At 42.2% G+C, this 14,933-nt stretch overlaps 2 protein-coding genes across 23 annotated transcripts in view; one reads left to right on the forward strand and one right to left on the reverse strand.

Moving 5' to 3' along the window:
• Positions 1–7,475, forward strand: part of FAM13B (family with sequence similarity 13 member B) — an 86,702-nt gene extending 79,227 nt beyond the window's left edge. For 12 of the 20 annotated variants that reach the window (XM_084780039.1, XM_084780037.1, XM_084780041.1 and 9 more), the window contains 4 exons: positions 1,407–1,490; positions 1,583–1,746; positions 2,945–3,046; positions 5,327–7,475. In XM_084780039.1, the coding sequence (XP_084636165.1) occupies positions 1,407–1,490; positions 1,583–1,746; positions 2,945–3,046; positions 5,327–5,513 (537 nt within the window). In that variant the 3' untranslated portion in view covers positions 5,514–7,475. The remainder of the gene's footprint in view (positions 1–1,406; positions 1,491–1,582; positions 1,747–2,944; positions 3,047–5,326) is intronic. The other 8 variants (XM_084780042.1, XM_084780031.1, XM_084780028.1 and 5 more) reach the window with 1 other exon arrangement.
• The window catches only part of PKD2L2 (polycystin 2 like 2, transient receptor potential cation channel), a 38,677-nt gene continuing 29,433 nt past the window's right edge, over positions 5,690–14,933 (reverse strand). For all 3 annotated transcript variants that reach the window (XM_084780057.1, XM_084780056.1, XM_084780055.1), the window contains 5 exons: positions 14,024–14,088; positions 12,330–12,387; positions 9,457–9,569; positions 8,795–8,900; positions 5,690–5,833 (listed from right to left, as the gene is read on the reverse strand). In XM_084780057.1, the coding sequence (XP_084636183.1) occupies positions 8,816–8,900; positions 9,457–9,569; positions 12,330–12,387; positions 14,024–14,088 (321 nt within the window). In that variant the 3' untranslated portion in view covers positions 5,690–5,833; positions 8,795–8,815. The remainder of the gene's footprint in view (positions 5,834–8,794; positions 8,901–9,456; positions 9,570–12,329; positions 12,388–14,023; positions 14,089–14,933) is intronic.

Genomic DNA, 14,933 nt, shown 5'->3' on the forward strand with positions numbered 1-14,933 from the left:
TTCTAAAAATGAGTTTTTAAAGAAAGAACCTATTAAGATAATGACAAGCATTCTAAGGCACAGACAGGTGGATCTCTAAGTTTGAGGTCAGCCTGGTCTATGAGTGAGTTCCAGGACATCTGAGCTACACAGAGAAACCCTCTCTCAAAAAACAAACAAACTAAAAACTAAATTAATTAAATCAAACAATGCTAATTCATGGGGTCAGAGAGATAGCTTAGCAGGTAAAGGTGTTTGCCGTCAAGTCTGATGGCTTTGACCCTCACACACATGCTGTGGAATCCCTCACCCCACCCCCATACATATAACTACACACAAAATAAATGTAGTAAAACATTTTAAATAATGCTTATCCATATTTGTATACATTAAAAAAACAAGCAACGTATTTTAAAATGGGGTCTTGCTGTGTTATCCAAGGTATTTTTGACCTGTGAGGTCATGTGATCTTCCAGCCTCAGCCATCTGAGTAGCTGGGACAGTGAATAAGCCAACATGAACAAAAATGAAATCTCTAATATTTAGGTACAGATCACAGGGCCATATTTGTTTGATGCCACCTAGAGCAACTTAGCACCACCCTGTCTCAAAATTTTCTTAAACACGGGGGAGTGCTGGGATGTAGCTGAGAGGAGTAATGACTACTTAGCCTGCTTGGACAAACATTGTATCCTAGGTTTTGGTTTGGTTTATTTTGTTTCTAAAGAAAAATCTGATGGGGGTCCTTAGACTCCAGAAGAAAGATACTTGAGCTGGGTGTGGTGGCACTTGCCTGTAATCATAGCATGTGAGAGGGCTGGGGCAGGAGGATCTCATTCCACATAACCAGCCTGTGCTACATAGTGAAACCTTGTCTCAGACAGAGGGCTGAAGTGAAACAGTCAATGTTGTCACCACATTTTGTTTTCTTGAGTTTGAAAGATGTGCAGCACAGAATGGATTTCTGTAAGATTTTGCTGTATTATATAAAAATGAAAGACAAGTGAGTTTATTAAAGTACTTCTGATTGCTTTAAGATTATATTTATATATATGATGTTTTTATTGAAAAATTTTGTACAATATATTTTGATTGTATTCTTTCCCTCCCCAAACTTCCCAGATCCTCCTAACTGCCCCGCCCCCCATCTTCATGTTCTTGCTCTCTCAAAAAAGAAAACCAAAAAAAGTAGTTGGCCAACACAAAATGCATTCTTTGTTTTTGGGGCTTTTGTACTTTTTGTTTCATTTTGGTATTTATCTTAAAATTTTTTAAGGTTGTCTTGAGTTTTATTTGCTTGTTTTGTGGGGAGCTGCTGGAGACTGAACACTTCTGTCAGTTGAAAGTAACATCATATAGGAATGCGGAGCTGTACTAAGTACTTCAGGTCTGTGAAATACAAAATGTGGTGGTGTTGCTTGTTACAGGGGTCTCCCTCCATGAAGCGCCGGGGTCAGATGTTACAGCCAATCATAGAAGGAGAAACGGCACACTTTTTTGAAGAAATCAAGGTAATTGTGTAGAAAAGTCATTCTCTAGTTACATTCCTAACAGGAAAGTAGAAAGTCATGGCCTGTGTGGCTCTGCTTGGTTGTCTTTTTAGGAAGAAGAAGAAGATGGTGTCAGTCTGTCCTCTGAGTTAAGTGACATCTTGAAAACAGCTATGCACACACACTCATCATTGGAAAACTCAGAATCTGATGCTGAAGAAAATCAAGAAAAACTGGCTCGGGATCTCCGCTTATCAAGTACTCGGGCAGCTTCTATGTATGTGTGAGGGTTTGTGATTTTAGCTTATTTGTGTAATAAAACTTCCATAGCAAGATATCCAGTATACATCTGGAGAGATAGCTCTAGGTTAAGAGCACTGCCTGCTCTCTCAAAGGTCCTGATTTCGATTCCCAGCAACCACATGGCAGCTCACAACTGTCTATAATTCCAGTTCCAAGGGATATGACACCAATGCACATAAAATAAAGTTTAATAAATTATTTTTTAAAAAATTAACCAGGAAGAGGTATGTGTATGTATATATATATGTGTGTGTGAAGTCAGAAGACAAACTTGGATATTGTTTCTCAGTTGCCATCTCCCTCCCTCCTCTTTTGTTTTTATTTTTGTTTTTTGGGACAGGGTTTCTCTGTGTAGCCTTGCCTGTCCTGAACTCACTTTGTAGACCAGGCTGGTCTCAAACTCATAGTGTTTAATTATGTGTATATTTGTGTGGATTTGTACCCGTGTTGAGTACCTCTGGATGTCAGAGTGGTGCACTGTGATCCCCTTTATGTTGAGTGTGGAGTTATGAGCTATTTTGAGCTGTCTCATACATAGGTCCTGGAGACCAAACTGAGATCCTCCGCAAGAGTAAAATATGTTTGTATCTACTGAGCCATTTATCAAGCACCCATTCGTTTTTACTTATTTTATGTGTGTGGGTGCTTTGCCTATGTGTATGTCTATGCACTGTCTGTGCCTGGTGCCCCCTGAAGGCCAGGAGAGGGCTTCAGGTGACTGGGACTGGAATTACAGTTTTAAGCCACCATGTGGTGCTAGGAATTGAATCAGGGTTCCTTGGAAGAGCAGCCAGTGCTCTTAACCACTGAATTCTCTCTCTTCTCATACCCTCGCTTTTTTGAGACAGTGTCTTTCTCATTGACCTGGAGTTTGCTGGTTACTGGCTGGCAGGGATATTTCAAGACCTGAGTTATACGTGCACACCACTGCGCCAGGGTTTTTATGTGGGCTCTGAGCAAGCACTTCAACAACTGAGCCATCCCCATAGGACCAGAAAAAAAGTGAGACTAGAACCTTAATTTCGGCTGTTTTGCTTTGATTGGTTTGTAGTGGAGTGTGGGCATTGGTATGTTTCTAAAAGTTAATCAACTGCAGCCAGGGCTAGAACCACTGTTAATATAATGAAGAAACTGTACTATTTAGTAATGTTTTGCTTTTATTTTAATTTTAGGCCTGAATTACTGGAACAGCTTTGGAAAGCCAGAGCTGAGAAAAAGAAGCTTCGTAAAACATTACGGGAATTTGAAGAAGCATTTTATCAACAAAATGGAAGGTTTGTTAAGCACTGCAGATGTTGACATCTCTCTCCTTTAGTTCATAAAATGCATGCTAAGATAGTGGAATACATGGGATTAGAAACACAGGTACAGATGCTTGCTGCTGAGCCTGGCTGCCAGCTTTGTCTCCATGACCTACGTAAGGGAAGAAAAGAACCAGCTCCTAAGAGGCATCTTCTGATCTCCACACGTATGTCAGCATATGTGCCCTCACACTCCTCAACACTAAGAAGTTACAATTTTAATGCTAACATTTCAGGGCTGAGGCTATAGCTTGGTGTAAGAGCGTTTGCCTAGCACTGCAAAAGACAAAAAAAGAAAATTTTCTAACTTGTTTTTGAGACAGGGTTTGTCTTGAAACTCGCTCTGTGGACCAGGCTGCCCTCTGCCTCCCAAGTCCTGGGATTACAGGTGTGTGCCACCACGCCTGGCCAATTTTATAACATTCGTTTTTTAACAGGTCTTCAAAGAATAAAAGAATCAAAGGAAAGTTGTAACTGGAGTAAATGTCTCATAAATATTTGAAGGCTTTCCTGCAGCAGTTTCCTTGTTTGTTTGCAGTGCTGGAGCTCAAACCCTTGAACATATGAGCAAATACTCTGCCACTGACCTACATCTCTAGCCCACAGTGACTTTATATTGTTAAGAAGTGACTATAAACATATCTTTCTCTGACAGGATCTCATTTTGCAGCCATGGCTAGTGTGGAACTTGTTATGTAGACCAGGCTGGCCTAGAACTCAGATTTTTTGTTTGTTGTTTTGTTTTTCTGAGACAGGGCTCCTCTGTATAGCATTGGCTGTCCTGGACTCACTTAGTAGACCAGGCTGGCCTCGACCTCACAGCAATCCACCTGCCTCTGCTTTCCAGGTATGGAGTATGGAACTGAGATTTACCTGCAGGATAAAGTATTGGTATTAAAGATGTGAGCCAGCATGCCTGGTAAAAGATACCTCTTATTTTAGGAAAGATCCCACACACTCAGAATGAAATCCTTGACTAGGATTTTTTTTTTTTTGAGAGAGAGAGAGAGAGAGAGAGAGAGAGAGAGAGAGAGAGAGAGAGAGAGAGAGAGAGAGAGAGAGACACTCTACATAGCCCTGGCTGGCCGTAAACTCAGACTGGATTCTCTTGCCTCTGAGCTGAGTCTGCATTTCTGTTCTGAGATAAGCTCAAGTTGTCATTGTGCTTAGGTGGGTTGTCCAGGTGGCTCATCTTGGAGGCCTAGAGGTGTGCGGCTCCTGTAGACTTGTGTGCCCTGTACTTTATCTAACTGGTATGCATAGTGGACCTGGGGCTCACTGAACAGCCAGTCTGAGCAAAAACTAGCAAGCTCAGGCTCCTCACTGAAGGGCTGCTATGCCAAATGTCTTTTGGTGGCCTCTGCAGGTATCTGAGCACACACACTCTTTAAAAGAAATAGTTATGGGCAGAATTGAGATAAACTGGTAGCCCTACCAAACCAGTAGCTGTTACAAATTCCAAAGTATGTTGTTTTTGTTAAAATTATCTTCTGGCCTAGAGTTTCACACTTATATGGGTTAGTATATAGATAGGAAGTGGCTCAGTCAGTGAGGTGCATATTGTGCAAGTAGGTGGGACCTGAGTTTGATCCTGTGCCCAGATGTGGTGGTGTTCAAGTGCTTTATCACTGGGCTTCACGGCCAGCTAGCTTAGCTACTCAGCAAGCTTCAGACAATGAGAAACCCTGCCTCAAAAAACAAGGTAGACAAGACACCCGAGGCTTACCACTGGTTTTCTTTCACACATGTAAAGACATTTAGACATTTTCCATGCACCTTTTCTTTATATATTTTTTTAAAATATTATGTATAAAGTGTTCTGTTTGCATGTACACCTGCAGGCCAGAAGAGGGCACCATACCTCATTATAGATGGTTGTGAGCCATCATGTGGTTGCTGGGAATTGAACTCAGACCTTTGGAAGAGCAGACAGTGCTCTTAACCTCTGAGCCATCTCTCCAGCCCCACCTTTTCTTTATGTTAAAAGAAAATAAATTATACTTAAGGTTGTAATTAAACTGAAGTATTCATTAATGGAGTGGTTAACTAAATGTATAAAACGACTTCCCAGACTGCCCTGCCTTCTGCTCATTGACAAGTATATAACACTATTTAAGCAGTTAGTAGAGAGATGCACTAGTATTCTCTGTGTGTGAAGCAATCCAAGAAACTTAATGCCCTGCAGAGTTTTTATTTCTGCTTAAATTTGTAATATTAGCTTCATATTAGGACAAACTTTTGAATATTTTACAGACTCTTATCTTCCCTAGGAATGCCCAGAAAGAGGATCGTGTTCCAGTGCTTGAGGAATATAAGGAATACAAGAAAATTAAAGCCAAGCTTAGACTTCTTGAAGTTCTTATCAGCAAACAAGACTCTTCAAAATCCATATAAAACATGTTCCTTGAAAATTGACATCATAAAGTCGTTGTGTCCCTGAAGGTGCACCATTTGTCCTTGCTCTTACTTGTGTTCCCTTGTCAGGCACACAGTCACTCCCACCTTGTCCCTGTTTTGGTTCCAGTAGGGAAAGGGGAGCTGCTCCACATGACTGCAGGTCCTTCCACACTTAGCCAACATGCAGGTTCCCTTACTGTTTTACTACAGACACATCTGTCAGCAAATGACAAGAAGTTTATTCTTTTCAAGAACTTTGGAAATACAGAGCTTTTGTTGTTTACTTTCCCCCTTTCTCATTACTGAAGAAAATTGAAAGTCTTCACACTGAAATTCTTCGGTTGCCTTTTTCATACAGAATGACTGAAAATGTAAAAGAAAAGCCTCTAAATGTGACATATGCAACTGTATTCTGTTTTTCCTAGAAAACCAAACTGAATTTTCAAATCCTAGTTTGGAACACCTTTCTGTATAGTTCCCAAAGTGACACCTACATAGATAGTACTTAGGCAGAATTTGCAGTTCAGTGATGACAGCTTCTGAACGAAGAAAACAGTGGGTTGACCACAAAGCAGCCTTGCTTAGCCATTTGCAACATTACACACATGACATCACATGCTGCCTACAGGACTTGAGTTACTGTCACCAGCTGGCAGTGATGACTTGTCTGGATCAGACCCTGCGTTGTTCCCTACCCACTTCCAGATAATGTGAGAAAATAGCTGTGCCAGTGTGGGGGGACTTGGGTGGTGCTCAGATTTGTGTGTCATCACATGGGCCTCAGAAGAATGACTGACTACACCTAAGTCAGTCTGTTCTTTACAAGGGCTATGCCACTGCAGCTCACACGTCCACTCAGGGGCTGCATTCCCCTCTAATGACCACCCCCTTACAGGATGTGTACTGCTATGCCGCTTGTCATAGACTCTTAGCATCTTCTTTCCTTTGGCTTTGCATGACTTTCCTTCAGGTAATCTGCTAATCATTTTTATGGAATAGTAACTTACGTTAAATAAAACAGATGTGGGCCAGGCTTAATCTAAGGGGTTTGCCCCTCCTACCCCACCCCCACTCCCAGTGCTCTTCTGAGTGGATAAATGTCTCACTCTGCCCATGCTTTGCATGCAGTGACTCATGCATGATTTTCTTAATAGTTTGTTTCATACAAATGGAATTTTCCGACATCTTTAATAAGGTGAGGAAAGCATGAACCTCAGACTTCTGGCACTATTATTACACAGAAAGAACAGAAGGTGGTTTGATAGTAAATAGCGTGTCTAGTACTTCACATCTCACTTGTGTGTGCAATGCCTTTTTTTAGGGGGGAGGGAAAAAATCCAACAGTAGTGAATGTGTAGTTGGAAGGTTTTTTTGTTTTTGTTTTGTTTTTAAAAGCACTAAATCATCCTCCCTTGTTTGTGTGGTTTCCTTTTGACACTGCTTGGTCATTCATAATGTATTTTTAGAAACGTAATTAAGAATGCCAAAAAAGTTATCATTTGATTTGAACCCATCATGTGGTGTACTTTTTAGTTTGTTTTGGTCTCCAGACAGGATTACTATGTGTAATTTTATGTGCACTGTATATTTTTATGAATGTTTTATTTTGTATACCACATGCAAAAATGTCCATGTGCACTATTTAAATGTTTTAAATAATATATTCCTTCTCTGTAACGCTAAATCTATTTGAGCACAATATTTTTATAAGTCTGTAGCCGACTGGTTTCACTGAGTTACAGCTGCTTCATGATTTGGTTGTTCAGTGTTAGTTTTGGCTGAGTAGTGAAGTGACTGGGCACACTCCAGTGCTCATACTGGCTCACGGTTAGCAGTGGGGATAGAACTAGGCAGCTTGCAAGAGTTTTACTTTGGTACAAATAAAAATTATATCTATATATAAATACTATATAGATATATTTGTCCACCAGTATAATTACATTGCTATGTGTGTTTGGCATTTCATTGTACAGAATTTTGTAATAAAAGAACTTTACTGTTCTGAGTCATTGTAAGTGTATTTTTGTTTTTCTAGGCGGGTATTAATTGCTTTAGGCTTACTTAAATTACTCAGTGATAATGTCATGGGCCACACCCAGGTTGCTCAACAATTTGGCCAGCATAGTTCTAGGGAGAAGTCCACGTATTGTCTCTCAGAGCTATTTAGGCAGAAAGAACAGCCAGACTTCCTTCATTTTTATTTTCTAGACAAGTTTCATGTATCTTGGTCTTGAACTTGCTATGTAGGGTCTAAGGACCTTGAACTCCTGCTTCTCTCTGCCTCCCAAGGCCAGAGCTAGTCATTTAAAAAACAGAACAAGACTGGATGCTCCTTACTTTGAGGAAGGTGAGTAGTAATTTTTTAAACTCTTTATTTATTAGGCATGGTGTGATCCAACTACTCTGTAGAGGCCATGGCAGAAGGATCCCTTGAGCCTAGGAGTTCAAGGCCACCCTTGAACTTTTATTGCCTCAGAAAATTTTAAGTTTTAAAATATTTGCTTTATTCATGTTCTAAATATATACACTGAACATTTTTAATGTGCACATTGAGTAGGCTGAATGTGGTGTCGCGTGGGCCTACAGAACAGAGCATGGCTATTTTAGAGGGGCTTATTTATATAGCTTAGAAAAATGGCATTTCCCTCCGGTTTCTAAAATACCAGCAATATACAACTTTCCAAACACAGCCCTTAATATGTCAGCCTTTATTCTGTTTGAGATGGTGAGCCAAGTTTCTGTATTTAGCTGCAGACTTTGTTCAGCACTTGACTTTTTCTAGGAGTTTTGGATTTTGAAGATGGAGTTTATTTTATGCTGATAGTGTGTAATACTTTCCCAGAGCCTTATCACTTAACTGGCCGAAGGAAGTGGGGACATGATATGGTTAAAACCATCAACAGTTTTTATACTCTGTACCTGGGAGAGAACCATCTGAACCTCTCATGCAGCCATTAGAGATCTGCCCCGGGGAACGAGAAACGGTAACCTGCACTTTCCCTTTTCCACTCAGAACTTAATAATAAATCTTGTGATAAAAGTCCTGTGTATGCTCATGTAAACTTGTGGGTTGTACAGTGGGTGCTTTTCAGCTGCACTTGATCCTGGAAATCATCCTGTTAGAACTGACAGCTGCTCTGGTGCTCTTAGAGTGCTTCTCACCTGGAGATGTAGCTCAGTTCCTAGCATTTGCTGCCCTTTGCACTCAGTCCCCAGCACTGTGAAAGAACAATGAAGCATGCCAGAGGTGGGGCATGCTTAGGAGACAGTACAATAAATACTTAAGTCTGCACTAGGGCACCGGCTCACAACACAGATGCTTACCTCCACTTCTCTTCAGTATTGCTATTGTAGCTTTCTCATCATTTGGTTTAGTTTTAAGCTGATGTAGTGTAATTCCTTTTCAAGCTCCACAGCGTATAAAAAGAGTCTAGGAGAGAGTTTAGGAGTTAGATTTGCGTGAAGCTTCTGTGGTAGTTAGTGGCTTATTAATGTCTGCTGTGACGTGCTTTGAGGGGGATGTGGGTGAAGGCCCCTGAAGCACATTCCCACTGGACAGCTGCGGTGCTAATAGAAAGCTGTGAGGAACACTTTCGTCTAGAGATGGAACACTTCACTTCACTTTAAGGTGTATGTTTTGCTTGCAAGTATGTCTACACCACATGCATGCCTGGTGTTAGAGACGGCAGAGGAGGAAATTTGATCGCCTGGGGCTGGAATTAGAGGCTGGGTCTGCCATGTAGCTGAGAATCAAACCTGGGTCCTCAGGAAGAGCAGCCAGTGCCCTTAATCACTGACTGCCCCCCTCCCCCCACCTCACTTTCTAAGCAAATGGAGTTGTGTGCTTTTTAATTTTGAAGCTGTAGAAAAAAAGAATTAGGCATAGCACATACAATTCTGGCTCAAGAAGATAACACATAACTTTGTCCTTGGTCTGCATATCTTGGTGTCCTGTGTATCCTAGTTGGTACATACAACATGCTTACTCTCGAAATTCTTGCTGAGTGACAGGCTGGTAGTCATCTTGAATTTCTGTAGAATAATATTTTTTCTCAAGCCTTTCCTTCCATGCTTTCATATGCTCTGCTCCTTGGATCTCCTGTAAATTTAGAGGACAAGAGGTCGTAGTCTGCATGTGCCAATGACTTTAGTGGCCTACTACCCAGCACCTGGGAAGCAGAGGCAACCTGGTCTACCAAGTGAGTTTCGGGGTTCTGTTACACAGAGAAACCCTGTCTAGAAAAGCCTGTCTACTAAAGATCGCAGGCTTCCCACAGCCTGGCACTTGGGCGCAGTAGCTGCCAGCTGGAAGCCTGGGCTGTGGGAGCTGGGCAGCCTGAACGGGAGGGACTTGCGTCTTGTGTGCTAACGTTATTCACTGCCTCTTTTCCATCTCGGAGCCTTTTCCTGCTTTAGCTAATGCATCAAGGCTAATACTCTTTTTGCCCCTCTTTTTCAGTGCTGAGTATTAATCCCAGGGCCTCATACATGCTATGCAGTGCTTTGCCGTGAGCTATATACCCCAACCCCTTAAGTGTAACAAGTGTCCCTCAGAATGCTTCTGTGGTATTCTTTGCCCTCCAAGCAACTTTTCTGCCAGACCTGCATAGATGTGTCTCACTCCCTTTTAAATAATCCCAGCCTTGCTTAATGGCCTGTATGCAGTGTCAACGCACTGCAACACAAGACTCAGAAACGAGTATGACTTCCTTTTCCTGATCTGGAGTCCTTGCTGTGAACTGACCATCACCATCAGCTTGTCCTGTGTCCACGTATACGACTGCATTGTTTTATCTCGTGCATGTGTATGTGTGTCACAGTGCAGTGGTGCATGCTACAACAACTTGCAAGGCCGTGTGGCCTCGAGTGCATTCAATCTCAGGTCGTCGTCAGCCTGATAGCAGGTGCCTTTGACTGCTCAGCCATCTCCCCTGCCTCATTTTCCTCAAATTTAGGGTGGAAAAAAGGAGTATGTGTGGAAATTTGGAACAGGCCTAGGAAAGGAAAAAGGAGTGCACCCAGGTGTGGTTCAAAAGTATTTCAGAGAGCCTGGTGTGGTAGCATGCACTTGACTGCTGATATTATAAGAAGCTAAAGCAAGTTGGTTGAGAATTTGAGGTCACTCTGGGCTGCATAGCAACACTCTATCTAAGTTGGCTGGGTAAAGCACATGCCAGGAAGGCATGAGCACCGAGTTGAGATCTTCAGCAGACAGATCAAAGCCAACTGGCATCATGTAGCTGTTCTCTCAGCCCCGCGGAGGCTGGGGCTGGAGCTTGCTGGCCATCTAGTCTAGACAAATGGATGAGCTTTTCCACCAGGTTCAGTGAAACCCTGTCTCAGCTGAGGAAAAGATTGTCCAGTGCTGACTGTGCCCTCCATCCACACACAACATGTGCACCCAAATACACCCCACAAAATTAACTTAGAAAACACATTCTGGAGTAGGGCAGCTTCATATAAGTATATTTAGTCCAGAGATAGTGGCAGGCAGCCAAGGAGATCCCTGCCTCATGCTTCGGATCACCTTCAAGACTGTCCCTGACCCCACTGTTGTGTGAAGCCCCACTGTGCTGGCAGGGAGACTTGCTGGCTGCAGTGCCCCAGTTTTTACACTAAGACTGTTACTAAACGACCAGGCTGACTACTATGGGCACATTAGTATATGGGCTTAACTCATTTTCAAACATTTTCCTTGAGCCATCTCATTGACCCAGTTGGCAAGCTCTTAGGGTCTGCCTGTCCATCTCACCAATGTATAGGTTACGGCAGCATGTGCCCAGCTTTTCATATGGGTGCTGGGATTTGAACTCACGTTTGGGGAAGCAAGTGCTTTACCCACTGGGCTATCTCCTATTACTATGCAGCTGAAGCTAGGTTTGAACTCCTAATCTCTCTGCCACCATCTCCCAAATGCTGGGATTACAGGTGTGTAAGGCTGCACCTGTGTTCCAGTGAGCCTCTAACTAACTTCCAGCCCCATCCCTCCTTTCCCTGCTGTTTTCCCACCATCTCTCTGTTGGCTCACATTCATCCTGTAGTAGAATCTGCAGAAAGCATTATCATTCTCTTAAGTTCACATGGATTTGACCTTTATATTTGAAGTAGTTTTGTTATAAAAATTCTTGGCTAATATCTTTCCATGAACATATTCTAGCTGTTATCCTGGTGTAAAACTAACCTATTTTTTCCTTTTAAGTACATCCAACTTTTATTTGGATAAGTCTCATGTTGACAATGCTAGGTAAAGTCAAACATATCTATCTTTTAGTTGTCATCTATTTTATTTCAGGGGTGGTTCATTGAATTGCAGATTTATTTTTAGAGATACTCTTGAATTGTGGGAAATGTTACAAGAGGATACCCAACATTCTCTTCTGGCCTCCAAGTACATGCACAGGCACGCGCACGCATACACATGTATACATACACTCACAGGCAAATGTGCAAGTAGATCTCAGTGCTGGGAGGCAGACACAGAGGACCTTTGGAGCTCACTGGCAAGCCAGTCTAGTCTAATTGGTGAACCTGAGGCCAATGAGAGACCCTGTTTTAAAGGGAGTGGATGGCCTTCCTGAGATAACCCCTGTGTTCTGTGCACATACCCACACGTACATGCATTAAAAACACCCCCAGACTAGCTGAAATGGACTCAGGTCCTTTTCATATAAATTACTTAATTATATTAAACTATCCATGGATCTCCATTACTCTTTAAGCAGTTTACTGTGGTAAGTGGGAAAGACTCCCAACTTAGAGATATATTGGAGGTGACAACTGTTGTTATAAATTATTGCTATTAACCAGATTTTTTAAAAAGGCTATCACTTGTGTTTAGAAAAATGAATTAAAATCTTACGTTTTCACTAAAGCCTTCTTTTCTGGCTTGCTGGGCCAAGTCTTTGGTTGTTTTCCTACTGGAAATGCAAAATAGACATATGAGAGTAAAACCATGAGCAAGAGTCAGGTCTACAGCAAGGAGCTGGCTTGTGTCTTCTTTCTCATGGCAAGTGCTGCTCATTAAAATGTAAGAGGGCAGTAGATAAAAAAAAAAATCACTTTTCTTGCCATTAGCAGACACAAGCATCATGTTGAACACAAGTCCTGTTTCCAGAAGTTACTATAGAATGCTTTTATTTCCATAGCTGAATAAGCTGTGTACTGCATGTAGACCAAAGCTGCTTTATACTTGTGCAAGGGGCTTCACTCTTCTAACTTCCTGTTAGAGGTGCCAGTGGGATGCAGTGCCTCTGGCGTGCCCAGAGCCTCACAAGCAGGCATGTCTTCTACCGCTGGACCACTCATCAGATCCATGCTAATTTTAAATGAGAGTTCCACAATGGCTGCAGAGGCTAAAAGCCTTACTGGATGTTACAAAGATGAATCGTTTAGACTCTTTTGTCCCAACCTTTTTGTCAACCTTAGCTCTCATTGCTTCTCGTATAATACAGGTAGAGGTTCCCATTTTATTATCAGTTTACCTTACGATTTCCTGGCTTTATAATGATGCAAAAGCAGAAGCCATATTTTTTGTTTGTTTTTGTTTTTCGAGATAGGGTTTCTCTGTATAGCCTTGGCTGTCCTAGAACTCACTCTGTAAACTGGGCTGGCCTCGGACTCACAGAGATCCACTTGCCTCTGCTTCTTGAGTGCTGGGATTACAGGCATCTATCACTACCACTTGGTGCAGAAACCATACTTTAAATTTGAACTTTGATCTTTTTCCAGTATATGGTAAGATAATCCCAATATGCTGAGTTCCCTGTCATATGGTCATGGCAACAGCTTGCAGTGTTGCTAGTGGATTTTTAGATTTACAAAGTCAATAAATTACATGATGATCAACACATAACAAATAGGGATTCTGTTGACTGATAGTAGCCCCATCCTAAGTTGAACACTTACATGTGGTTTAAATGGAATGTCACCAATGGCGCCTACATTTGAGTGCTTGATGTCCAATTGGAGGAACTGTTCAGGAAGAATTAGGAGGTGTGTCCTTGGTGGTGGAAGTGTGTCACTTGACGTAGGCTTTAAGGTTTTTAAAAGCCCATACCAGGAACTGGAGAGATGGCTCAGAGGTTAAGAGCACTGTCTGCTCTTCCAGAGGACCTGAGTTCAATTCCCAGCAACCACATGGTGGCTCACAACCATCTATAATGTGATCTGATGCCCTCTTCTGGCCTGCAGGTGTATATACAGGCAGAACACTGTATGTGTAATTTTTTTTTTTTTTTTAAAGCCCACAGTTAGCTCTCTGCTTCATGCTTGTGGATCAAATGTAAGCTCTAGTCTACTGCCCCAGTGATCTGCTGCCTGCTGCCTGCCTCCTGCCTCCTGCTTGCTGCCTGCCTGCTGCCTGCCTGCTGCTTGACTGCTGCCTCTCTGTTGCCATGCTTCCTGCCATGATAGTCCTGGACACTCACCTCTGGAACTGAAGCCTCAAAGTCTTCTAAAAGTTGCCTTGATCATGGTTTCTCTTGGCAGCAAAAGAAAAGACACTAAAATGTTCTATATAGAATTTGAAAATGATAAAAAATTTTAATGTCTTACCTTTTCTTGTCTTCACTATCTTGAGCTTTCTTCAATCTGAGTTTCTCGAGAACATTAAAGTAACTCTGGTTTAATTAAAAAAAAGAGTTTGAAAATTCATCAAAAATTATTTTCTGAATTTACATTCAATCAAGATACACAGACTATGACATGTTTGCTGTAGGGATTCCTGCCTAAAAAGACATCTGGCACAGTGCTTCCACCTTGCACCCCACCTTTGTGAAAAAGTGGAGGGGCACTGTCAGGGGCATTGCTGGAATGTGAGGCAAAGGTCTCTTTAGAAATATTAACATGGGAGCCAGAGAGAGAGCTTAGCAGGTAAAAGTGACATGTTGTTCTTTCAGGGGACCTAAATTCTGTCCCACCATCTGTCAGGCAGCTCACCTGTAACTCCAGGCTCAGAAGACCTAGAGCCTCTGGCCTCTATGGCACCTGCACTGACATGCACACACCCATATACACAGAAATCCTTAACAAGGAAGTGTTAATGTGGACCTCCTTAAGTATGCTAACACTTTTATGTAACATTTTCTTATAGATAGACTGCATAATGGAATCTATGGGGGTTGTTTCCTGATTGATGATTGATGATTGATGAGAGAGGACCCAGTCCCCTGGGGGGCAATGCCACCTGCGGGCCCATGGTCCTGCACGGTATAAGAAAGCAGGCTGAGTGAGCCAATAAAAGCATCATTCCTCTATGGCCACTGCTTCAGTTCCTGCCTCCACATCCCGACTTCTCTGAATTACAGACTAAGCTGTCAGATGAAATAAACACATTCCTCCCTAAGATTATTTTAGTCATGGTGTTTTGTCACAGCAGTAGAATCCACAACTAAGGAGGTAAGGCAGGTACATAACAGAGTGAGGCGGACATCAAGAGCACCGGGCAGAGTCCACTCTGTCAAGC

The sequence above is a fragment of the Acomys minous genome (genome assembly GCF_964271855.1).
Source record: "Acomys minous genome assembly, chromosome: 4".
NCBI classification, from domain to species: domain Eukaryota; kingdom Metazoa; phylum Chordata; class Mammalia; order Rodentia; family Muridae; genus Acomys; species Acomys minous.